This window comes from Balaenoptera musculus, chromosome 2 (genome assembly GCF_009873245.2).
Source record: "Balaenoptera musculus isolate JJ_BM4_2016_0621 chromosome 2, mBalMus1.pri.v3, whole genome shotgun sequence".
Classification (NCBI taxonomy): domain Eukaryota; kingdom Metazoa; phylum Chordata; class Mammalia; order Artiodactyla; family Balaenopteridae; genus Balaenoptera; species Balaenoptera musculus.
Genome location: NC_045786.1, coordinates 4,738,001 through 4,764,489, shown reverse-complemented (window position 1 = coordinate 4,764,489; position 26,489 = coordinate 4,738,001). Strand labels below are relative to the sequence as shown.

Sequence of the window (26,489 nt, the reverse complement as noted above, 5' to 3'; positions counted from 1 at the left end):
GTAATCTTAACTCTCTGATGGTGCCTTCTCTGGCTCTTCTTCCTTCCCTTCTAAATAGAGATAGTTCCTTAAACTTTCGTTGGTCCATTTTTTTTTACCTGATACTTTTTCTTTTGAAATCTCCCAGCTTTCAAGTTTCTTTATGTGACATCTATAGTTTTAGCTCTGAATCCCTAAGTCAAGCACTAATATTGGGGATGCAGCATAATTTCTGAACATCACACTACATAAGCCTCGGTCTCACATCTAGAATCCTGAACTCATGTCTCCTTTTGCTTTAAACCTACATTCCCTCCTTTGTCCCCTGTCGCTGTTAATGACAAGGTTATTCTTTCATTCACACCTAAAACCTCAGACTCTCCTCTGCATTTAGTTTTTACTGAATTCTGTCAGCACACCTCCATAATCTCTCTCATGATGTTGATGTCATAGAGTCTCCTTAGTTAAGTTCTTGAACTTGGTCAAACCAGGCAGGGCAGTTTGTCTTTACGTCCTTTCCACCCCATCACTCAAGCCCTTTTTAGTCCGCAATGTGCTCCCTCTGGCAGGTTCCCAGGATTGTGGCCTCGTCCATCTCCTTTGTTGTCTTTGCATCCCTTCCGCCCTGGTTAGTTCCTTAATTTAGTTGACGTTTGAGTAGTTGCTGTGTGTTACGTGTCTGTTCCTTTTTCTCTACTTCTATTGGCCCTGCTTTACTTGAGCCATCCTTAACCACGCCTAGCCTAGTGAATTAACGTCTGGCGTTTCCTTCTGTTTCCATCTCTTTTCTGTCCAGTTCTTATAGCCAGTGGTCATATGACAACTCTGACCATGTTACTCCCCTGTCTTCCGTACTGAGTTAAGTCTAGTAACCTCCTTAGGCCTCTGAATCATTTATTTTTCATTTACTTCTTCTGTAGTTACTGTACTTTTCAACTCAAATATTTGAGTTGCCAGTGCTTTTCCACTTTATTGTAATGCTTTTGGTCATTCTGTTCCTTCAGTGTCGAATATTCTCTTCTCCCTTCTCCTATCTCTGTGTCTCATATCCTTCCAGACCCACTATGGCTATTATTTCTTCCACAAAGGCTTTCCTTATCCCTAGTACTGAAAATCATTACCGAAAACCTGAATCCTCAAAGCACTCTATCAAAACCATTCTTATTTGTGTTTTGCCTTGTATAATAGTAATTTATATACATCTAGTAGACTTAGATTTGTAGGATGAAAGGTCTATGAATTTTTGTTGTGTGGAGGAAAGCAAATAGCTGAGTGGCTGAGAGCATGGCCTCTGGAGTGAGACTGCCTGCCTTCAGATCCTGGCTCTGACTGCTTAGCTGTCACTGGTGGGTAAATAGGAACTTCCTTTTCTAGTTTGCTACATGAGAATAAAAGTAGTATCTTTTTCATAGGGGGCTTGTTGTGAGTGTTAGATTAGTTAATATATATAAAGTGTTTATAATAGTATCTGGTGTATGGTTAAGTGGGTACACCTCTGCCTCTTTTTTTTTTTTAATGGCTCTACAATGTTGTGTTAGTTTCTGCTGTACAACAAAGTGAATCAGCTATATGTATACATATATCCCCTCCCTCTTGGACCTCCCTCCCATCCTGCCCATCTGGGTCATCACAAAGCACCGACCTGAGCTTCCTGTGCTATACTGCAGGTTCCCACTAGCTATCAGTTTTACACATGGTAGTGTATTTATGTCAAACCTGCCTCTTTTTGATTAAAATGATATTTTGTGACAGTTTGTCTGTTGGGGACTAGGTATCGACCTAGCTCCATCCCTGTGTATTTTGGGGATAAAACTTTTATCTAGCATTCCAGTTGCAAAGTCCCTCCTCTCTCTTTTCACTCCATCAGTTTTCTTTTTATCTTTAGTTTGGTAGTCTTCATTTTGTAGATACTTTTTATAATAATTTGGTTAATTGCTTGAAATGAAAGGACAAACTCCCTTTCATTACTAGAAATATTCCATATTTTTCTAGTTAAAAAATAAATTTGTAACCCACCTAAAAATCCTATATGATGTGTCATGAAGATTTAAAGAGATCAATTTGTTTTTCTTCATGTTAACATTATTATACTGGAAATGATAATTTGTTATTTTTTTCCTGTCTTTTCCTGTGATGAGAACTGTTCAGATCTACTCTCTCAGCAACTTTCTAATGTGCAACAAAGTATTGTAACTGTACTCTCCATGCTATACATTACAGCCTCAGAACTTACTTACAACTGGAAGTTTGTACCTTTTGACCCATTTTATTCATTTTGCCCACCCCTCCACCCGTCTGACAACCACCAGTCTGTTCTCTGTTTCTATGAGTTTGATTTTATTAGATTCCATATATAAGTGAGATCATATAGTATTTGTCTTTCTCTGTCTGACTGATTTCACTTAGCATAATGCCTTCAAGGTTCCGTCCATGTTGTCCTTGTATACTTAAAATGTACTAATTTATAGCTTTAAGTAATTGTTTTCTATTTGCTTTTTGTTGTTGTCTAGTATCAGTAGGTTTAGACACATCCTCATTTTTTAATTTTTTCAAATTTACTTTAGACAACATATTCTTTCTCAGTATTTTTCCTTAGTGTTTCATTATACTTTGGAGATTTTAATTGACATTATGCTAAATCTATGAATTTACATAGGAAGTGTTTTCAGCTTTGCTAATTTAAATAATGAGAGGTAGTTCTATTTTTAATCAATATTTTTTCCTTTCCTCTTCCCTTCTTTTCCTTTTTTCTCTTTCATTTATTTTATCTTCCTTAATACTTGCTCTCTAGTTCCTTTAAATTCTCATTAAGTTAATTTCCAAGCATTTATTTGTTTGTTTATGGAAATGTGATATTTCTTTATAGCTCTTGTTAATATTAAGAATTGTTTGAAAAGGATTGTGTAATAATTGAGATGCCATTCTAATATTATAGGGTTTAAAAAAAATCAAACCCACAAAATTTGCTTATGTGTGTGATTTCTCTTTAAAAGTAATGTTTTGCATACATATCCAGTTGTATTTTCATTATTTTCACTTTCTTGCTGTACTTTGATGATTTCATAGTAGGAAATAAGCATCAGGGCCACATTTTGACTTTCATGGGCCGTCAGCACTTTTGTCTTCCTGGTTCCCTTTCTCCATAAAAAAGTAATAAAAATATTTTATGACTGCATGATTATAAAGGCAAGTGTATTATTATACGTGAAAACATTTTCTTTGACCTAAGTTTGTGGCATTCAGTACATTCGCATTGTTGTGGGATCATCACCACTATCCATCTCCAGATCTTTTCATCATCCCCAAGTGAGCTCTGCCTGTTAAACAACTTACCACTTCCCCCTTCCCCAGAACCTGGTAACCACTTACAGTTTGGTTTTAATTTTTTAAATCATCTCATATTAGTTATATGGAAAACTTACGGAAATCAGGTTTATGTTGTCTAGGAATCTAGATACATATGTTTAATATGGGTTGCTGATGGTAGCGTGAGAATATTGAACCGGTATTGTAGGTTGTCAGTGAAGTATTCTAGGTACCTGGTGTGCTTTAGAAAATATTGAGACATGTCATTGGTGTGAGAGGGAAAATGAGACATGAGTTTTCCTGAGGCAAATGTAGATGGCGCAGGTTGAAGTAGAGGGGCGTTATGGACTGGAATGCAGTTCATCAGGTTATTTGTATACTAGGCAACAGTCTAGGTTTTTTTTTTTTTAAAAAAAAACATTGCCATATGGTATTAATCTGTAATTTTATAAAATATACAGATCTATTTAAGAGGACGGATTTAGGGATGGTGGAGGGAACTTTAAGAAAAGCATTTCTATTTCAGTAAGATTCTTTTTTAAACAAAATGATTTGTAACCAGCAATATATTGTAGAATTATTTAGTGCATAAAGTAACTTATATTAAAGTCTTTCTTCTCTAAGAAAATAATACTTAAAAATCCTTTTGGCCCTTTTTAAAAAATTCCTTCCTCCCTCCCTTCCTTCCTTCCTTCCTTCCTTCCTTCCTTCCTCCCTCCCTCCCTCCCTCCCTTCCTTTCTTTTTTTCGAGTCATCTGTTTTGGAGTTATGGTTGTTTGGAAAATATTCTCAATTTTTAAGGGGAAATGAAGAGCCAATTATTGTGAAATTTCATTTGGTCAGAGAACTGTGACCCAGAAACATGGTTCCAGCAGTATTTTGAAAAACCCTCTTTAATGCTTCCTCTTTAAAAAAAACTTACTGTTCTTTGAGCCACACATACGTGTGTATTTATGTTTGTTGATTAAAGAAATACTTATGCTTATGAAATATATACTTTTTTGTTTCAAAAATAGATACTCACATGGCTCAAAATTTAAAACAGTTTAAAAAGATGAACATTGAGAAGTCTAATAACTTCTGTCCCTGTTTCCCTCCCCCATCCTCTACAGGTAACCACTTCTGTTTCTTTTGTATCTTTCCATTGTTTCTTACACAAATACGAGTATCTTTTCCCTGCCTTAATAGACAATAAGCATATTATACACTATTCTGCATTTGTAATTACTTAATTCCCTAATATATCCTGTCAGCCTGAAATGTTTGAATATGCTGGACTTAAAACTTTAAAAAAAATTCTGAACATTTTTTTCTGACTTCCAAAGATATTCACGTGATTTTTAGTGTGCAGTTCCAATGTCGTAAGTACTGAAAAATGCTTAGCCAGTGATGTCATATGAGGGACTGAAAAGTCTCTGTTCAGAATCAAGAGAACTTTCAGAATAATAGTAGTAGTTTTCTTTAACATAATAAATAGCTTCCCATAATAAATAGCTTTTGTCTCTTAGTTTTGATTGATTTGATTATAATTTCATATATAAAAAATAGATGTGAGGGTAGGTGTTGATTATCCGCAATAAAAAGTTAAAATTAAAACTCTGTAATTGACATCCAGATTAATTTGTGCTATTATTTTTTGTCTTAACTGTCTTTGTTCAGCTTTAGACAAAAATATAGTTGACTGAGAGTGGACAACGTGATAAACTTTTTTCTTTACTTGGATAAGGGATCTATTTGGATAGTAAGTCTTTGATTTATTCGTACAGAATTAGAAGGAGAAAATGATAGTCATTACTGATATTTTGTGAAAAATATAAACATAAGCCTTTGGGAAAGAGTTTGTTAAAAATATTTTTCATTGGCTTTATGTTGTCTTGTCCTGGACCCGGGCTTTGACTATTTCTGACCTTTAGCTGGAGGTTGATAGAATATGTCCTGATTTTTTAAGGGAAAAGTAATCTCTGACCTAGACTTCTTCAAGTTGGAAGGGCAGCATCAGTTCTAGAAACAGATTTCTTCCAACATATGTTTTGTAATAAAATCATACCCTCAATTTACTGGCCTTAGGTTTTAAAATCTTTTAAGGATAATAGCCAACATTTATTGACTGCTTATTATCTGCTGGGTCTTGTTTAAGTGCCTTATAAACATTTTATTTAATCATCACAACAGCTCTAGGTACTCTAGTTTTTTCTAGTTAACAAATGAGAATCTGATTCATATTTAGGATTTTTTTAATGTAATTTAAACTAGGGGAAGAGTTATAGCAGGAATAAAATTAAAGGCTTTTTTGTAAAGCGTGATCTTGATTTCTCGGTCTCTTTCACTTTCTTAATGTCACAGAATTACTTCAGTTCATTTCATCCTTTTTGTATCAGTCGTTTTTGCTTTTATTTGACAAACAGTGAGTACTGGCTGGGTATCATGCTTTGGGTCTAGAGTGGTGGATAAAGCAGGAACAGCCTTTGTCATCAGTTATGGTAACAGTTTGCCAGTGGACGATAGAAATAAACAGGAAATGGTCTAAGAAGATAGTGAGCAGAGGGCTTTAGTGGAGAATAAAAGGGAGACCTACTTAGGTTTTTCAGGGAAGCACAGGCGTGAGGGATAACACTTATGCGATGATTTTAAAGTTGAGAAGAAGCAAAGGGCTGCAAGCAGAGGTCCCAGGCAGAGGGAACAGCCTTCATGTGAATGCTGCAGGGTAGAGGACTCTTGGCGCTTTCTAAGAACTTGAAAGATATAGACTAGCTGGAGCAGAGGTGAGTCGCCCTAAGCAAGCACAGAGCTGGGTATAAAGAGAGGGAGTGAGTTAGAAACATGGAAGATGATAGTTGCAATGCTTAAAATTGAGTTTGCAGAGGGTTTTCAGTTTTTGGTAATGACATGGTCTAGGATGTGACCTTGACGGTTAATAATAATAAGGTGGAGTCAAAAAGCCAAGGGTGTTGGAAGCATCACTTCCATTAAGACAGACGTAACGTTAGAGAGAGTGGCAGTGAGCCAGGAGTTACAATCATTGAAAGATGAGGGGGCAGTGAGGTTTTTTTAAATGAGAAGATCAGAACTGGGCTGTTTTATTTAGGAAAGAGGGAGGGAGAATGTTTTTGAAGTAGCAAAGGGAGCAAAGAGGACCCTTCATTTAGGAGGTACAAGAGCCGTGGGAAGACAGAAAGCTACCACTTGAGGTGGCTGCAGGAGAAGTGTTATCTTCCATGGAGAGCCAGTTTTCTGTAGAGCAAAAGGACCAGGGGTAGGGCCTTTTGTTGATCATGGGCTGTGACTTCTAGAGGATCCAGTGGAAAGATTTCAGAAGCTGGGGAGTAATGGATATGCAGAGCTGTTTAATGATGGAGAGGATAGTCTGGAGCTTCTTGTAGGGACTGGTCTAAACAAGAATAACAGGCATATGTTCTCAAGTTCTCAATTACTGGATAGTAGAGAAAGTTGGGTGCCCAAGACTTGGTCTTGACTTCTGCAGAAGGAACCTTGGAGTCCTGGGAAGGAGTGATCGGGGCTCCCTTTGAACCCTTTCCATAAAGGTGAAGAGGCTTGAGGTGGGTGGTCTTCCAGAGTCAAAGGCACATTCTTAGCGTTTTCTGGGATGCACATCTTTTTCTGTACTTAAGAGCTGTTTGTGCTTCCTTTTCTGTGAACTGTCTGTATCTATCCTTTCCTCATTTCTAGGAGTCCCTGATGTGTTAGGGACGTATCTTGTCTGTTTTATGAATTGCATATATTTTTCCATTATTCTTTTTTGTTTTTTTTTTGGCTGCGCCGCACAGCTTGTGGGATCTTAGTTCCCGACCAGGGATCGAATCCAGGCCCTGGCAGTGAAAGCGCCAAGTCCTAACCACTGGACCGCCAGGGAATTCCTTCCATTATTCTTCTGACTTTGTTGTTTTTCCATTTAGAAATTTTTGATTTTTATATAGCTGAATTTATCAGTCTTATGGTTTTTAGAATTTTGAGTTATACGAGACTTTCCTTCTCCAGGGTTTTAGTAGAATTATCTCATATTTTCTTTATGGTTTCATTTTTTTGTTTTATAATTAATAGACTTTGTGTTTTTTTAAATACAATTTTAGGTTTAGAAAAAAATTGAGCAGATAGTACGAAGAATTCCATAACCCACTCCCACCCCTTATATGCAGTTTCCCCTATTATTAACATCTTGCATTAGTGTGGTATATGTTACAAGTAATACATTATTATTAACTAAAGTCTATAGTTTACATTAAGACTCACTCTATATTATACAGTTTTATGGGTTTTTTTTTGTTTTTTTTTTTTTTAAAGGAGCACTATTTTTTTTTTTAATTTTTTATTTATTTATTTATTTATTTATTTATTTTTTTGCTGTGTTGGGTCTTCGTTGCTGTGCGAGGGCTTTCTCCAGCTGCGGCAAGTGGGGGCCACTCTTCATCACGGTGCGCGGGCCTCTCACTATCGCGGCCTCTCTGGCTGTGGAGCACAGGCTCCAGATGCGCAGGCTCAGTAGTTGTGGCTCACGGGCCTAGCCGCTCCGCGGCATGTGGGATCTTCCCAGACCAGGGCTCGAACCCATGTCCCCTGCATTGGCAGGCAGACTCTCAACCACTGCGCCACCCGGGAAGCCCAGTTTTATGGGTTTTGACAAGCCCATAATGACGTATACATTATTACAGTATCACACAGAGTAGTTTCACCATCCTTAAAATGTCCTGTGCTCCCCCCATTCATCCCTCTCCTTTCTCTCTCTGAACCCCTGACAACCACTAATTTCTTTTTTTTTTTTTTTTTTACTATTTCTATAATTTCGCCTTTTCCAAAATGTCATACAATTAGGATCATATAGTATGTTATAGCCTTTTCAGAAGCCTGCGCACTGCAGCAAAGAGCCCACTTGCCTCAACGAAAGATCCCTCATGCTGCAGCTGAGACCTGATGCAGCCAAAAAATAAATAAATATTAAAAAAATTTTTTTTAAATCATGAGTCAAGATATACCAATTTTATTAAGTTTTTAGTGATTCCTCTCTCTCCCATATGTTATATTACATTGTGTTCTGTTTGACTGAAATATACTCGTGTTATATGATCTAGGAAATTCAAAATATTACTAAATTTAAGTATTCAGTAACTTATCTGTACTTCCATTAACCCTCAATATTTAGTATGTAGAAGTTTACCTCCTTTTCTGATGAAGTCCTTCGGGCACATGAACTTGTTCTTTAAATAGCCAAATAACATAATTTGTAGGCTATATTCATGTTCCATCAGTTATCTCATAAGAAATACCTGTTTAACAAGCTCAGAATCAGAATTTGATATTTGTATTCAGTGTTTTGCCCTTTTCCCCCTTGTGCTCTGTAGACTGTGTTTTATGTAATGTACATTATGAATCAAATATGCACTTTGAATATGCCATTGAATATACAGTTATTATTCATTTCAGTTCTGATTTCTTTTGCATTTTATAATATTAAACTTCTTTTATAGTTAATGTAATGCCTTTATGCTTTTGAAAGCCACCCTCTATATTAGACTCCCTTTAGTATTCAAGAAGGGTTTATATTCTCTGTTAATTAAATTTTTTTTTTACTTTGTTCAGCAAAGATTTGAGGTCCCACATCTTTTAGTGTATGCCTGCTGGGTACTAAGACCTATAAAAGTTATACATACACATATCCCCTCCCCCCTCCACAATACGGTCATACATATATCCTTGAATTGTAAGTTGTAGTAAAGCACTTTTTATAGCATGTAAAAAGAAAATGTAAAGTTTAAATCACTCTAAAGTAGCTTTGAAAGCTAAGATTGTAAAAGTAACTTGATAGAAGAATATGTTTGTGCTTTCTAGAACTAACATGGAGTGTCTCTAAGTCCCTGGCATGATTCTGGGAGTAATGTAATAACATACTGAACAGGAAGCGTTTAAGCCCCTTTTTTACAGATGAGGTCTGTCAAGCCTCACATCTTTTTCTTCTGAATCACAGCGCTGCTCTTGTCCAGCAGCAGTTCTCAGCCCGGTGGTATTGCGCTGCTCGGGGTGGCTTTGGTTGTCACACTGACAGGAGGTTACTGCTGACATTGATTAGGCGGGGACCAGAGATGTGATACGCCAGATAGTCTTACACTGCAAGAATTTTTCTGCCCCTATTTAGAAACAGACTGCTAGTATCTTTGTACCTCTTCAGTCCTGCCTCAAAGGTGATGAGAGGTTAACCGTGCAAGCACATTCGTGAACTGTGCTATACACTGTTATTTCTGTTATTTTTTTTTTATATTGCTTTTCTTTTATATTTACAATACTTTAAAGAAAATATCCTATTGTTCTTCTGTCAGGCCCCGTGAGGGGGATAATAAAGAGGTGGTATCCTCATTTTGAAAATTTGATTGATCTAAAATCATTGGTTTAGTAATAGATGCAATAATTAGTATTTGAATTCACTGCCTTTTCAATGGTAATAATTTCCTCAAGCGTATAAAATCTCATCACAGTTTAACCTGTTATCTTTATAATACAAAAGTACTTTTCAATTAAGATGTAGAGATGAGACATATTTTTAAATAAGAGACTTTTAAAAACTTATACAAAGCATGAGATCTCACAAATCTTGACTCCTTTACCCAACAAAATCATTGAATATTTTTGGCTTTCCCCTTATATATTAATGGAAAGACCTTTTCAGGTAATCTCACTAACTGGTGACTAGAGATGAATACTGAGCTATTTATCTGTCATAACTGTACAGCAACATACCTACAAGTAGATAGACATTTATAAATAATGTGGTGACAGTTTTGGAAATGTACTCAGGGCTATTCAAAGAGATTTGAAATTTCATTATTCTTTGAAAAGAGAACTGTAGGAATGCAAAATTAGTTTTAGTTTTCTTTGGTCCTCTTAACTCTAGATCTGAGCTACATTCCTATGCATGTTTAACTTACTGAATTTAACTGTATTCTTTCGCAGCCCCCTCAATTTTATTTTTCTTCAAAACTTGTTCTTCTGTCCATTTACTGAGCTCTACGTGCTGTCTTAAATTCCAGTTCCCATTTCTCTTACAGAGTGTGTATATCTCCCTGCACTGAGTATGACTCTTGCTCAGAGTATACATATCTTAAACAACATGACCCTGAATATACAAGCCATCGTCTTCACCTGGTGCTCAACATAACAGTTTTGCTTCAGTAATTGAGGAGAAGTTGCCTGTATTGAGCATATTTGAGAGATGACAGAGTATGTTCTGCAACAGTAACTCCCTAATCAAAGAAAATTGATTAACTGCCATTGTTGCCTTGTTATCCTTAACTTTGGAAACTCAGGAAACAGTACAATTCCATTACATTTTACAGTGGTGTGATTTGTGGTATGGTCATTTATCACACGGTAAGTTAAGAGAGTTATTTTGGGGTTGGAAAACTGGGAAGGGTGAGAGAGAGTTCTTTCCTTGTTCTTGTGTGTATCCTTGACCTCTCCTATCTTTTTGTTTTCGCATCTCAAGATAAGGCAGAGAGAGGATGAGTCTTACAGAATGTTTTAAATACCAGAATGGAGTTTTGGGAAGGGTTTTGAGAGAGATCAGGATTGGACTACCCTTTACAAAAGGTTGGTGGTGGAAACCGTTGGTAGATTTCTCTAAATGCACGTGCAGATTTTATCTTAGGTAATTTTACAAAATACTTCATTCATATGTCTCAACAGTCCCTTTCCTCACATCCTGTGCTCCTCCCAGCACCACTTATTGTGCATTTTCCCCTCATCATGGAATTTTTCAGAAATAGATTTTGCGAGTGCATGTACATTTTCCACATAGAAAGCAAACCCAGCAGAAGATGCAGAAGTTGGTAACAAATAGAGCTTTATAATGACGATTATTCAGTTTTTCTAAATACTAACTATTGTACAGCAGTGAAAATTCGTGTCTTTCCCATTTAGCTCAATGACTTCTTCTTGAGCATTGGCCATGTTGAAGACATAGAACCTGAAAGATGGAGAGTGGTGTGGAGAGAGGGGAGCTGGAGTGAGAGGGTCTAGAGGAGAAGAGCCCCCTCCTAAAACTTTCTTTTCGTGGAAGCCCACAGTACAGTGTATTGAGGTGGCCTGGAGTAATGTTGTGAATAATGAAACTGACTTTGATGCTTTAGTTCATCAGAGCTGACATATGCCGAGGCAGCTGTGTCCATTCATGAAAAGCCTGTTTTCTTGTCTGGTCTAGGATTCGAGGAAAAGACAGTAGAAGCCACAACTAGATGGAAGTACTGCCTTTTTTTCTCACTCTCGTATGAACTACGTGTCCGAGATCTATGCATAAAAAGATAATGTTTGGATGAACATAGTTTTGGCTGGGGTGACCCTGCATCCAATTTCCCTTGGATAGTTTCACTCTGTGCCTGCTGTTCTTGTATTACGCCTGGTTAACACCCCCTTTCACTCTCAAAGGGGTGCTCGTATAGATGATAAATCACACAGACACTGTATTTGTAGTCCATTTTCATTTGTCATTGAGAGGATAATAGCCATAGGACACCTCCTTTAAATTCAATTATAACTCTTAAACCTTTTTAAAAAGAATATTTTAGCTATAATTTTTTGTTGAATTGTAAGATTTATAATGAAATGTATATAAATATACTTTCACTTCTGTATTTTACTTATCGTTTTGTGGAAATACTGAAAAGCTGAATTGAAAAAAAAAACACGGAACAGAATGAGGTCGTTAAATATTAGATTTTTGTGGGTCACTTCTGTTGTTTAATAGCGCCAGTTTTATACACAGTTCTGAAGGGATTTTGTTTTTTAGCTTATTATACCTAAAAAGATATTGCTTTGTTGGCATACATAAAGTGTTCGTCAGGACTTATAAACATTCTAGTTGGCTTTTTTGGTCATTATCCTTTTTATGGATGCAGTAGCCAACTTTGCTTTGGTTCCAGACATGTCCTTGCCTTGGTTTTTAAAATTGGCTGTGGTTAAACATTTCAACAGTATAGAAATGAGTGAAATAAAAAGTAAAAAGTTCCATTTCAAAGCCCCTTTCTCCATCCTCTTTTCCAAAAGTCACCACAGTTTAGATTTCTTTCTTTAAAAAAAAAAAAGAATGTGGTTTATGAACAATATGTCAGAAATTTCATTTAAAATTTGGTGGTAAAGCAAGTATTGAGGATTATTTTCTAAAATGTTTTATTCACTGAGCTGAATCATCTTTGGATCATTATTTTTTAATGATTTTAATTTTAGTATTTTGATAATTTGGCCTCTGCCAGTGCTTTGAAATGATAATTTTGTGTTTGTCAACATGCTTTTCACAACTGCAAAAATTAGCATGAGGTCACAGATTCTGGCTCCTAAAATAAGTCCAAGTGTAAAAAAGGCAAAATCTAAATAATGTTATATTATTTCTTCAGTCTAATGATGCTGCTTTTAGATACTTTTAATACAAAATCAGTAGAATAGAGCTGCAGAATCATGAGTTGAATGCTTGACATATAATAAGTATCCCATAAATACAATTTTTCCCCCTCTTTTTTCCATGCTCTTTAGGTGGAAAGCTTCCCAACAGGCAGTGAAACAGCCTTAGAAACAGAAATTTTATTTTTTATTCTAATATCTCCCTATTAAAAATGACTTTTTTCTGTTTATCATTAGTAATTGCATTTTCAATTCTTAAAGAAATTTTTTAGGACAATTATTCTTACTGGCCAGTTTTCCCAGGGCTCAATGTTGTTCTGATCATTTGATACTGTTTTTTCTTTTGTATGTGTGTGTCCAGCTAGCTGTCCATTTCCTAAACTTCCATCCCAAATGGAAGCTCTGTATGTATGCAGTTAAATAGTAACTGTCCACTTCCCCCTTCTCTTAGCCACTGGTGACTTCTGTTCTACTTTGTATCTCCATGAATTTGCCTGTTTTGAGTACCACATATAAGTGGAACCATGTAATATTTCTCCTTTTGTGTCTGGCTTATTTCACTAAGTATGTCTTCAAGGTCCACCCATGTAGCATGTGTCAGAATTTCGTTCTTTTAGGCTGAATAGTATTGCACTGTATTTTGTTTATCCGTTCGTCTGTTGGTGGAGATTTGGCTGTTGTGAATAATGCTGCTCTGAGCATGGATGTACAGATGTCTGCTTGAATCCCTGCTTTCAGTTCTTTTATGTGCGTATTCAGCACATAGTGGTGGAGTTCCTGGGTCATGGGGCAGTTTTATGTCTGACTTTGTGAGAAGCTGTCAGACTTGTCCACAGTGGCTACGTTGTTTCGTTTCGCATCGCCGTGGGCACCGCTATGCATAAGGGTTCCTATTTCCCCACATCCCCGGCTGGTTGCCTCTTCCTTTTTAATGTGAAATCGTGTCTCACTGTGATTTCATGTGCCGCTCCCTAATGATGCTGAGCGGTTTTTCATGTGCTTTCTGGCCATTTATATATCTTCTTTGGAGAAATGTCTGTTTGAGTCCTTTGCCCATTTTTGAATTGGATTATTATTTTTTTGTTATTGAGAGGTAGGACCCCTTTATATATTCTGGATATTAATCCCTTATTAGATACGTCCTTCCATTTCTATCAGGTTAATTTCATCCAATTAGTTAATTACTTAATTAATTAGTTCATTTTATATATTTTTCTTCTCTGGAAGTTTTATCGGGTTCTTTTTTGTATACCACTTCTTTCCTTTGCTATGTTGATGATTCCTTGTACATCCTTGAGCATACTTAAAATAGCTTATATAATTTCCACATTTTCATTTGACTGAGTTTTCTCCTAGTTAAGTGTCACTTCTTCCTGCTTCGTGTCACATCTGGTAATTTTTGATTGAATGCTTAGTATTATGAATTTTATATTGTTGAATGCCAGGTTTTTTCATACGCCTGTTAAAGAATATTGGACTTGATTCTGTTAGAGGTTACGTCTGGATCAATTTTATTTTTCTGTGGCTTGTTTTTTAAGTTGTTATTGGATGGATTTAGGATAGTCTTTTGGGGTGGTGTAGCCCCATCACCAAGGCCTAAACGCTCTGCTGCAAGGACTGTCCACTTTGGTATGAGCTCTGACAGCTGTGTGAGCTTTGAGAACCCTTCAACGTAGAGCTCTCAGTCACTTTTTGTCCAGCCTGGTGGGCAGCAGACCTCAGTGGACCCCATGCAGGTATCTAGCACTCTTTCTTCATATAGCTCCTCTACTCTGTCCTGCAAATTCTAGCTCCCACAGCCTGCCAGAATTCTGATTTCTGTCCCCTCACTTCAGTGAGATCACTGCCATCTTCCTGGGATCAACTTCTCAGCGCTGAGATTCAGAAACTGCCTTTAGACAGAAAGCCTATTTCGGTACCTGGAAAGTGCCCCTGGGTAGAAAGTTGAGGCAGATGTCTGTTTATCTAATTCGTGTTCTTTCTTAAAGATCATCATTCAGCGCTACCTGTGGCCTAATGTCCCAAATGTATTTTAAATATATTTTTCCAGTTTTCTAATTATTTACAACAGGAGTGTAAGTCTGGTTCCAGTTATTCCATCGTGACTGGAGGTGGAAGTCTTGGTGTGTCATTTTATTTTCAAAACTTTCCATCTAGAATTAGCCCAAAATGCCTTATCTGTGATCGTTAAGGAAGAGATCCTGTTAATTTTGTTTGAAAAATTTAAAGGAACTTTTTAGTGTACAGTTTTTCAATTGTGTCATTAGTGAGAATTAAACTTCTCTACCATATTCTCCCTTTTGTATCATAGTCTATTGCCTTTTATAGTTAAGGGGGAAAAAAGTAGAATGTACTACTAATTGTTACATTTCTCATTTTTTAGACCTAAAGATTGTCTTCGGTCTATTATGAGGAGGGTGAACCATAAAGATCCTCATGTTGCTATGCAGGCTCTGACTGTGAGTGGTTTCATTTCAAGATCTACCGCAAAATTGTCTACCGAAATCGAGCCCTTTTAACTCCCTATTTTATACTTTTAGCTTCTAGGAGCATGTGTATCAAATTGTGGCAAAATTTTTCACTTAGAAGTATGTTCAAGAGATTTTGCTAGTGAAGTAAGCAACGTATTAAACAAGGTAAGGAACATTACTTCTAAGAAATGAATTAACACTGTCTTCTTTCTTCATATATTTTATTGTTCAGTTCTTCACATTTTAAATCACAAAGGACTAGTCTGTGCTTTTTTTTTTTTTTTTTTTTAACTCTTTCTAGGCTATGTCTATCCCATGTATAAGTCCATGTTAGGTTTTGCTGAAGAGACTACACATTTATATAACTTGGAGATTTGGTTTTGGTCAAGCCAAATTAGAATATATTTAACCTCTTTTCTTCACCATTCCTTTCTTCTGATGAAAAATATGTGTATTTCTCTATCTGATTAAGAGGTACCAGTTTACCTTAGGCACAGTTTTTATAACCATTTTTTGTTTTAGTCACAGAGGTCATCTGCTTAACTGAATGTAGAGTTAAAAATTGAAATCCAGCAATTTAAGGAATTTAAAAATTTTAATTTACTAAGTAATATGTGAGCTTTCTCAGTAAAAATTCATGCATTCTAAAGGTAATTATTTCTGGCCTTTTTGGGGGGGATAATTATATATTAAAAAAATGTTTTAAGTGTTAAAAGGGAAAATGCTTCATGTTTTTTGGAAAAAATGAGTATTTCCAGATTTTAGTAGGAAATAGTACATAAATAAGAATTTAAAATTCTGTACTCCTTTAGAACACGGTTATGTGATAATTTTTTCCTGTTCTGCTTTATTCAGTTATTTGGTTATATTTAGGTATTTTGTGCTAATTACTTACCATTCTTTTGATGTCCTGAATGTCCATCAAAATGTACAACGGTTTATGAAGAGATTCTAATGTAATATTTTCCTTAATTGAAGATTTGTACTCAGTATTTAGTAACGTGAACAACTACTTTAAAAAGCAAACAGTTGCATATAGGAGAAAGAACTCTTTATTTTTCAAATATTTTACAGTGAACATATTGGTTTTATACTTAAGAGGGAAATGTTCTTTTGAAGAAATGAAGTTTCCAGGAATATCGGCATATAGTGGACCTCATGCCAAGCCTCAGATAATTAAGTAACTGGGTAAAATCATAGCCATGCACATTAAAAGTCAGGAATTAGGAATAAAGGAATTGTACTATTTATTCTCTCTTTCCAACTTATTTTTCGTTGGTCTGCAAAAAAGAAAACAAACTTTTCTATGTCTTCCTCATAGACAATACTTGCTTAGTTGCAAAATACTCTGAAAAGTCCTGTCTTTCTGACCTCCAAAATAAGTTAGTATATATCTAGTGTTTTAATATGTTATGAGGTATGTGATGGTATCATCTATTTTTTTTTCATAGTGTGGAAATAAAACTAGTTTATTTCTAGTAACCATCTGTATTTTCTTCTGTGTCATCTATAGCTAGGGATAATTTATGATTTAAAAAGAGATCTGCACCACTTTATAAGTTTTATATTTACGGCATCTGTATTAAATCATTTGCCAGGAAATTAGTGCTTTTTTATTAATTTTTTTTCTCTATTTTTAAGGGTCATCCTAAAGTGTGTGAAAAATTAAAGGCTCTTATGGTTGAATGGACGGATGAATTTAAGAATGATCCACAGCTTAGTCTAATATCAGCAATGATTAAGAACCTTAAGGAACAAGGTGTTACGTTTCCAGCTATTGGCTCTCAGGTATTTTATATAAATTTGTGCGTGTGCTACAGTTCATTTCTCTGAAGTAGCCATGTTTATTTTTCTTTTTTGCCTCCAAACCCAGGTAGTTTTTAATACTCCAGAGGAATTTTTGTTAATAATAATAATCTTGCATATAAAGTTGCCAGAAAAATATAGTGGAATGTTAATGTGTTCCAACTGCCATTTCCCCACGGTTTCTCCTTCTTTATTAATGAATTCGTTTAACCTTTTTGCAATTAAAAAAATTTTAATATAATTTTAATAATACAGACGAAATTGCTTTATTAGGTAATACTGACATTCTTGTTAAATGCTCTTTGTGCTGTAATGTTATCTACAAAGAATGACAGCTCAAAAATCAGGTTTCCTTAAAATTTAAGGATGTGTTTAGAGGTTCTTTGGATTATGAAATTTATGAGCACCTGTATTAAAAATGGTAGAGAGATAAAAGGGGGTCATTGGGAAGAGAACTTCCCCTTAATAAGATCTGACCAGCACGTAAGTGTCTTCTTTCTTTTTCCTAATAAATATGATCGACTGAAAGGCTTAACTTGCCTTTAAAAAAAATTATTTATGTAATGAGCTCAATCTCTAATTTATGTCATATTGGAAAAAAAATGGAAGATTATCTCTTTTATTCTTTTTCTATTCTGGTAACCATCCTTTAGGATGCCCAGCTAACTAAGCAGGCTTAAAGTGTGTGGTAACTTACTGCACTGTCTTTCCCCACTGTATGGCTTGGGGTAGAATATAATGAGTGATGTGAAAGCATGAGCAGAAAACTCTTAGTTGTAGAGGGCTCACATTCAGGGTTTTGACCGTTTCAAGGGAATTATGAAGTGATTCATCCAGACTTATCTAGACTTTCTTCCCAAGGCACTTCTAATTTATCTAAGTACTCTTGAGATGTGAAAACCTAGAAATATATTTTGGAGATGAAGGAAGGAGAGGGTATTTTTCTTCTTACTTGAAAAAATTTGGCTTATGAATAGCTTTACAATGATAAATTACATCTTTGAGAAGTAGTCATTCATAATTGATAGCTCATTTTTACTACCTCAGAATAATTTCTAAATCTGTATAATTAAGGAATAATTTTATGCAGAATAATCCAAGATATCTTATAATAAGATATCCTTGACAATAGAAGCAATGTTTAATTATCGAAGAGTAGACTCACTATGGAGAACCAAAGAGTGTAGTTGCCTAGTGGAATGGCAGGTTCTGGATCCTGAGACCCTGTTCCGGAGCTTGTTACTTACAGTGTGGTTGGTTGGCCATCGTCATCACCACCTGGAAGCTTGTGAGAACTGTCACATCTCATTCACGGGTGGAGACGTGCCTCCAAGCAGTGGATTCATTGCCTCCGTTTTGACAAGACCCCCGATGACTGTTTTGAGCAGCACTGCTCTTGAGGACAGCTTTCAGTGCAAGTGACAACTGCATTTCAGTCCACAAAGGAACTTGTGCCTGTAAGAGAAGGAAGAAGAGTTAATGATCCGTTTGATACGTAGCTTTGTTTGGTTAACCTAGAATCTCAGATAGTTGTGGGAACAACTCTAGTGATCCTCTAATCTAATCCCCTCATTTTACAGATGAGGATACTGAGACCCAGAATGGTTAAGTGACTTGCCCAGGGCCACAGCTAGTAGTTGCAGAGCTGGAACTAGGACACAGGCCTCCTGACTCTCAGTCCAGTGTTCCTTCCACTACACGATCCTGCCTTCCGTTTGATATTGAGGTTAGTAGATATGTGTCTGTCCGGACTAGGCTTTGAAGGACCAGAAGTGGAGTGAACACTGGCAAGAGCGTTTACGTGCTAACTGGTGTAGATGTGAGACTACGCTCCTGTTCAAAGGATTCAGGATGTAGATCAGCAGTAGTACAGTTCAGAGTTACCTTTCTTTTTTTCATCTAGATCTTACAAAATATGTGAAAGCTCATTTTGTTATAGTTGCTGTCTTTCAACCACAAGAAATATGTAAAATGTGTATAAAGTAACCTATGATGAGGTAGAATGGTGATTTTTTTAATAGTAGTTTCTGAAGAAGTTTTCATTGAAAACCATGTTTGTAAAGAGCTGCATGTTTAATTAAAAAAAAAAATCTATCATCTGGGATCAACTGCAGAAGTCCCTCCAAATCTTACAGTCACTTAGTTGCTTAAGCCGTTACTACGTTTTAATCAGAGTAGAACTTTGTTAGCATATTTTAAAAAAAGTTTCTGGAAACAAGAGAATTTTTTAAAGTATATTTAAAGTATATTAAAGTATATTTTTTCATCCAAGTACAGAAGAAAATAATATAAAAATATTAAGAAAAGTGATACTTGAGTCACCTAACTCTTGCTGCTGTGGTTCTCTTAGCACTGACTTTGGAGGTCGAAGTGATGCTGGCACTGCTACTGTGTTTGACTGGTTAATCAGACAAGTAGCGTTGCTACACTTGGAACCTGATGATAGAAAGGCACTTTGAAAAGAGAGCGGTTCAGGAATGTAGGGCTTAATATAGCTTGTTTCTGCACTTCCTTCTTGACCAATAGAGAGCCCTTCTCAGACCACAGAAGATCAATATGTCTATCTTGTGAAGTTCACAGATTGTGAAAAAAAAAATTCATATATAATGATAAAGGTTGCCTCTGATGAAGCGTAACATTCAATTTTCAGAGGTGTATGATGATTAAAACATTTTTATTTAAGGAAGGTTACAACTAGAGGTGGGTCAGATTTAGAGTGCTTGAAGTTCTATTCAGTGAATATAAAAGCTCTCTTCTAATCAGCTTTGCTAAAAATAAATGCCTTTTGTATTTGTTTGACATTATAAATATATTAAGTGAAGACTATAGAATGGTATTTACTATAATGTTGAATATTTTGCCTTTCATTTACTCAACAATCATTTATGATCGCTTGTAATATTTAGCCCCATATACCCTCAAGGAACATGCAGCCTGGTTATGGAGACAGACATGTAAGCAGAGAATTATAATAGGCGCTGAGATTTATTGCCTGTTACTATGTACTGGGCAGTGATCTAAGTGCTATGCATTTGGTAATTTGAATATTTTTTAGAATTTCATTTTTCTTAATTGATGGCTTTGGGAATTACAGTATACATTTGTAACTTGTCACAGTCTATTTTGAGTTAATAGTGAATTATTTCACATAAAATGTAGAAACCTTGCAACTCTAGAGAGTTTATTTACTCCCTACTTCAGCATCCTTTATGCTGTAGTTATCACATGTGTGGCATATATCACCTCTGCATACATTTTAAAGCCCAGGAGACAACGTTATATACTCTGTGATTTAAACCCTGAATGGCCCTCATTGCATCTGATTTTGGAAGCTACGTGTGCTAATTTAATCCTCACGACAGCCTGTGGTGTGTGGGCCATTGTTGTCCTCATTTCGTAGATGAGGAACTTGAGGCACAAGGAGGCTTTTAGGCGCTCAGGGTTCGTGCGTTACAAGGTGGTGCATCTGGGGTTTGAACCACATTAGCCTGACTCCCCATTAGCCTGACTCCCCAGCTTGCGTCCTTAACTGTCCTTAACTACCCGAATCATGATACCTTGTTTAAAAGTGTTACCAGAGGGGCACAGAGGAGGGAAGGCTTAATGAGAGGGTTTAGGAACGTTTCACTGAGAAAGTGATTTTTAGCTGTTCACTGACTGGTGGGTTTGAATCTCACTAGGAAACAATGTGGATGGAGTACAGTGAGCCAGAGGGGAGGACGTCATGAGTAGAAGCAAATGTGTGTCACAGCGTGTGTGTGTGTGTGTGTGTGCGCACCAGCAGTTTCTGGTAACTGATAGAGTGGTTGAAAAATGAGGCTGGAGTCTGATTGGCCTGGATGGCCACACAAAAACTCAGCAGCCGTTAAGACTTTAGAAGCTTGTAATTCTGTAAGGGTGAATCAATGTATGTATTTATTGTACACTACCTTGTATACAAAATATGTTTAAGAGGGGCAGTAATATATTGTCAAAATTAGCTGCTAGTATTTTGGTTTAGAAAATAGTATAATTTTATGAGCATTTGTATTACTGTATATCAATCTGGATTCCTAAAGATAACATCCTGACTTTTGATCTGGAAGGAAACAGTAAAACTCTTGAATAGATATTTAAAAAATTTAAAAACTGCTTGCTTTTAAAGTAGTCATCTCCTTCCCACTCTCAACTCCTTTTTGCTGAAATCTCCTCTAGTCTGTCTTCTCTGGTTTGCATAGTGTCTGCTTCTAGTTTAGCCTCTGCACACAGACCTGGGAGAGTGTGGCTAGGCTGTTAACCCTAAGAAAACAAACGCTCTCAGTCTGTTCTCTCGAGCTCTACCTGTTCTCTGGCTCCTTTCAAAGAGGAGGCTGCTCAGGTCCGGATTTCTTTCTTGCTCAGAAGTCTGCGGTGGATTGATGGGAAGGGTCTTGTGAGTTCTTAGATTAGTTGGAGGTAGGAAAATTTGAGAACAACTTTCAAATATCATTTTCCCTTTTTTTGTGTTAGGCTGCAGAACAAGCAAAAGCAAGCCCAGCTCTGGTAGCCAAGGATCCTGGTACTGTGGCTAACAAAAAAGAAGAAGAAGATTTAGCGAAAGGTACATTTTTAAGTCCCTGATCATGGAAAGAAGATAGGTCTCTTACTTGATGTTTATTTTCCCCCCAAGATATTTAAAAATAAAAGAAATAGGAGTTCACAGCTGAAGTTGAAATCTGCTTGTTCTCCTTTGTTCCTCTCTTCAGTGTCACTTTTTTCCTCTCCTCTTCCGAGGCAACTGCTATCATGTATGTCCGTTCAGTCTATGTTTCTATAATGTTTTTACCACACTATCTATGTGTCCATAAACAATACCAAATACTTTTTTGTGTCCAACAAATTCTTTTTCATAAATAGTGTACTCTAGATATCATCTACAACTTGTTTTTTTCATGCAACAATATGTTTGAGATCTGTTCATAATGAGACAGGTATATCAGGTTCATCTGTTTTAACTGCTGTGTAATATTCCAGTGAACTAATAAATACCTGCTGTAATTTATCCTCCTACTGATGGACAGCTGGGTTTTCTGGTTTTTTTTTACTTTAACAAGTAAGCTGCACTGAGTATCCTTGTCCACCTTCTCTTTGTGTGTGTGTGTGTGTGTGTGTGTGTGTGTGAGAGAGATTTTGTTTCATGGTATTGCTGGCTTATGGAGTAGGTACATCTTTAACTTTGCTAAATAGTTGTGGTATTTCCTTTTCCATCAGCAGTGTATGAAAGCTCTTATTATTCACTTATTCTTTTTAGTCTCATGACATTTGGTATTGTCAGAGTTTAATTTTTGTGAATCTGATGGGTTTGAACTGATACCTAATTGTTTTTAATTTTTATTTTCTTTATTACTAGTGAGGTTCAGTCCTTTTTTGTACGTTTATTAGCTGTTCTCATTGTCTCTCTTGCTATTTTTTTTCTAATAATGATGTAATCTTTTGCCTGTTACATCTGTTATAGATATCTACTCTTGGGTTTTGGCTTACAATTTAACTTTGATAATGGCATGTTTTATTAAACAAGTTTTAAATTTTCATGTAGTCAAAATTTTTGCTTTTCTTTTATGATTTTGGGTTTTTTTTTAATGTCTTAAGATATTTTCCTCTCCCCCAGGATCCTGAAAGATATTTTTCTATGATAATTTTAAAGTTTTATTTTCCCATCTGGTCTTTTATTCATCTGGAACAGAGATGGAAGGGAAGACGGGGTTATATGTTGCACTGAAAGCAGGGTAGTCAATTCATTAAGATTATGTTACAGAGCCTGTGTGACACATGGTGATGGCCTGTATTAAGGGAAGAGATAGAGCAGACACATTTGAAATCTATTTTGGGGAATTTGTTAGGTGAGACTTTACTGTAGTTATTTCCAAATTCCAGTTCTTAGACTGATTACCTAAGAACGACCTTTGGAACAATAAAATGTAGGTTCTCAGATACTACCTTTGAGACTCCTATTTAGTAAGCCCCCAGTGAAGGACTCAAGCTTGGGACTTTGGACTTCTGAAGTGATTTTGATTATTATTTGGTAAACTTAAGCTATAGAAATACATTGAAAAGATGAAAGAAAATATAAAATATCTGCAGCTAAATTAAACAAAATTGATTTGAGTTTATATCTTTTTATTACCCAGAATATTTAAAATTGTACCTGTTCAGTAAAAATAGTCATCATGCTGTTCAGTTTTTTTTTTTTTTAATTTATTTATTTTTTAAGCTCTCAGTGTGAATGAATGAATAAAATTGATGACATTATTTTTGTTCAATATATTATATCAGGATATGTCCTGGTTTCCCTCTACATTATTAGAAGAAGAATACTTTTTACCTTCAGATACCTTTTTGTACTGCTTAGGATTGCTGGGTATATTAACATTTTGGGTCTTTTTAAACCCATTATTTTCCAGCCATTGAGTTGTCGCTGAAGGAACAAAGGCAGCAGTCAACCACCCTTTCCAGTTTGTATCCAAGCACATCTAATCTCTTAACTAACCACCAACACGAAGGCCGAAAAGTTCGTGCTATATACGACTTTGAAGCTGCTGAAGATAACGAACTTACTTTTAAAGCTGGAGAAATTATTACAGTTCTTGATGACAGGTGATGGTTACTATTAAATTGAACATTCATTTGAAAATATATAACATATTCTGTGTTTCATATTATTCTTGCTGAATGCCTTATCAAACGTAATAAAATCAAATATTGACGCAGGTAGTTTCTCTGTAGGACAGTCAGTTGTTGCTTTGCTTGTGTCATACTGTCTGGATTCGTATATTGTAACTTAATTTTTCCTCATCTATCATTTAAATGGGTTTTATATGTCTTGGAGGCCTAGTTTACTCTATTCATTTTTGGTTCCATCTTATAATATAGATTGTTAAATTAGTAAAAAAAAAAGGTTAAGACTTTAGAAAATACACCAAATATATATATATATATGTATTTATATATATGGAATTTAAAAGAAATACATAATATAGTGAATTAATTTATTTGCACAGAATAGTATATCAGTGTGGCACAAATTCATTTTACATGGTGTTATATCATTATATCATAGGGGAGGTGATACAGTGCATCTGTTTTTTTACTACAGCTTTATGTTTACTTGAAAATTAGTTGTTACTGATGATTATTACTCATAATGAAGTGTTAAAATTTGCAAGTGGTTTTTTTTAAAAAAAAATCTTTATTTATTTATTTATTTATTTTAAAGGGAGAGCTGACCTGGCAGTTTTTTTTTTTTTTTTAATATATTTTTATTTATTTTAATTTTTGGCTGTGTTGGGTCTTTGTTGCTGCATGTGGGCTTTCTCTAGTTGCGGTGAGCAGGGGCTACTCTTTGTTGCGGTGCGTGGGCTTCTCATTGTGGTGGCTTCTCTTGTTGCGGAGCACGGGCTCTAGGTGTGTAGGCTTCAGTAATTGTGGCACGCGGGCTCAGTAGCTGTGTCTCATGGGCTCTAGTGCGCGGGCTCAGTACTTGTGGCGCATGGGCTTAGTTGCTCCGCGGCATGTGGGATCTTCCTGGACCAGGGCTCGAAGCTGTCTCCCCTGCCTTGGCAGGCGGATTCTTAACCGCTGCGCCACCAGGGAAGCCTAAATCTTTATTTTTGAGGTCGGATAAATGCACTAGGTTTTTTTATTTGTTTCATTTTAATATTTATGTATTTATTTATTTGGTTGCACTGGGTCTTAGTTGCAGCAGGCGGGCTCCTCAGTGTGGCTCACTGACTCCTTAGTTGCAGCACACGGGCTCCTTAGTTGTGGCTCCAGGCCTTCTTAGTTGCGGCACATGGGCTCCTTAGTTGTGATGTGTGAACTCTTGGTTGCGGCATGTGTGTGGAATCTAGTTCCCTGACCAGGGATTGAACCTGGGCCCCCTGCATTGGGAGCACGGAGTCTTATCCATTGCGCCACCAGGGAAGTCCCTGATGTGGTTTTTAAAGATCAATTCAAATACATTTAAGATTATTCTTATAGTATCACACTTACATGCTAATATGTTTTCTTGAGTGGAAGAAAATGAAGTAAAGTTTGAGCTGGTTAGCTGGAAGTTGCACAAAACCTTGATCATTCATTCATTCAAAAAGTATTTATTGAGCACTTGCTAGCTTTCCTTATCCTAGGTGCTGGGGATCCAGTGGTTAGCGTGGGTAAGCACCCAGGAGTGTGTTCCTTGTGAACATTTTTGCTGTAAATGGTGTTACTGTCATGTGTGTTCTCTTGTGGGGGGGAAAGTTTCCTAATGTGTGCTAGAAAGAGCACTGATTTAGGAATGGAGGTCTGGATTCAGAGCCTACTGTCTATCTTATTATAAAGGATTCTCACGTGGGAGATGTTATAGGCGGGAGCCTATAAACATTGGAAGTTGACAGTTTTCAAGTGTCGGGACCTCTGTTTGAGGGAGAGAGTTCAGAGCCTTGTACTAGATCCTCGAAGCGTTCGCCAGCCTTCCAGAATATGAGAAAGAACTGTGTGTTTGATAGCGTCTTATCTTCTCTGAGGCCTCATCTCTAATTTGTAATAAGGATACATTCACTTCCTCCATTGGATTGTTGTGAGCTTCAGATCTGGTAATTATATAGGTTAAACACTATAAAAGGTAAAGATACATAGAAATAAAAATTCTTTGTTATAGTAAAGCATTCTTTCTTGTTTCTCTTAGTGACCCCAACTGGTGGAAAGGTGAAACCCATCAAGGCATGGGGTTATTCCCCTCTAATTTTGTGACTGCGGATCTCACTGCTGAACCAGAAATGAGTAAGTGTTTTCCAGCCTGTCAGTGGATGACAATCCACAATTCTCTCTAAAATTCAGCTTTCTGGAGCAGAGACTCTCAGAAGTTAGTGCCTCCAAGGTGTTTATTAAAAATGCAGCTCCCCAGTCAGATTATTTATGAGGAGTCATCTAATCATCTAAGAATTGAAATCATCTGTCTACCAAGATTATCTTAAGACAGACTATGGACTTTTCTTTAGGGAAAAAAAAAATATATATATGTGTGTGTGTATATATATATATATATATATATATATATATATATATATATATGTGTGTGTGTGTGTATATATATATATATATATATATATGTATGTATGTATATGTATGTCATTGTAAAAATGCAGATTAAGAAGTGTTATAGAGTTTATGCATTATGTATTTTTGGTATCATCAGTTGATGAAAGGGTGACAAATGCAGTGTAACCTTATAGAGAGTTCTTCCTATTCAAAGGTTAGCTCATTTCTCTAGTGTCCAGCCCCAAATTTGGAAGCAGTGGCCTCTTAGCAACTTAATGGCTTTTCTAAGCCACCATGTCAGATATTCAGAAGGAGCCATAACGAATCATGTCAATAATTTTTTGAGTTTCAAACCTTTGCTGACTAGGAGGAACAGACTAGAATGTGGGGCGAAGAAGGAAAAGTGATATTACTGGCAGGCGTAATCATTGCAGGACATTTAACTGCCAGTAGTTGATCGAAATGTTGGTAGGCAGTTCATTGTATTTCTAGGCAATA

At 36.2% G+C, this 26,489-nt stretch overlaps 1 protein-coding gene across 1 annotated transcript in view; it reads left to right on the top strand.

Annotated features, from left to right (window-relative positions):
* Window positions 1-26,489, top strand: part of STAM (signal transducing adaptor molecule) — a 71,052-nt gene that overhangs the window by 19,130 nt on the left and 25,433 nt on the right. Inside the window, exons 3-8 of the mRNA XM_036843012.1 lie at window positions 15,065-15,140; window positions 15,222-15,317; window positions 16,794-16,940; window positions 21,447-21,537; window positions 23,378-23,570; window positions 25,639-25,733. Of these exons, the coding sequence (XP_036698907.1) occupies window positions 15,065-15,140; window positions 15,222-15,317; window positions 16,794-16,940; window positions 21,447-21,537; window positions 23,378-23,570; window positions 25,639-25,733 (698 nt within the window). The remainder of the gene's footprint in view (window positions 1-15,064; window positions 15,141-15,221; window positions 15,318-16,793; window positions 16,941-21,446; window positions 21,538-23,377; window positions 23,571-25,638; window positions 25,734-26,489) is intronic.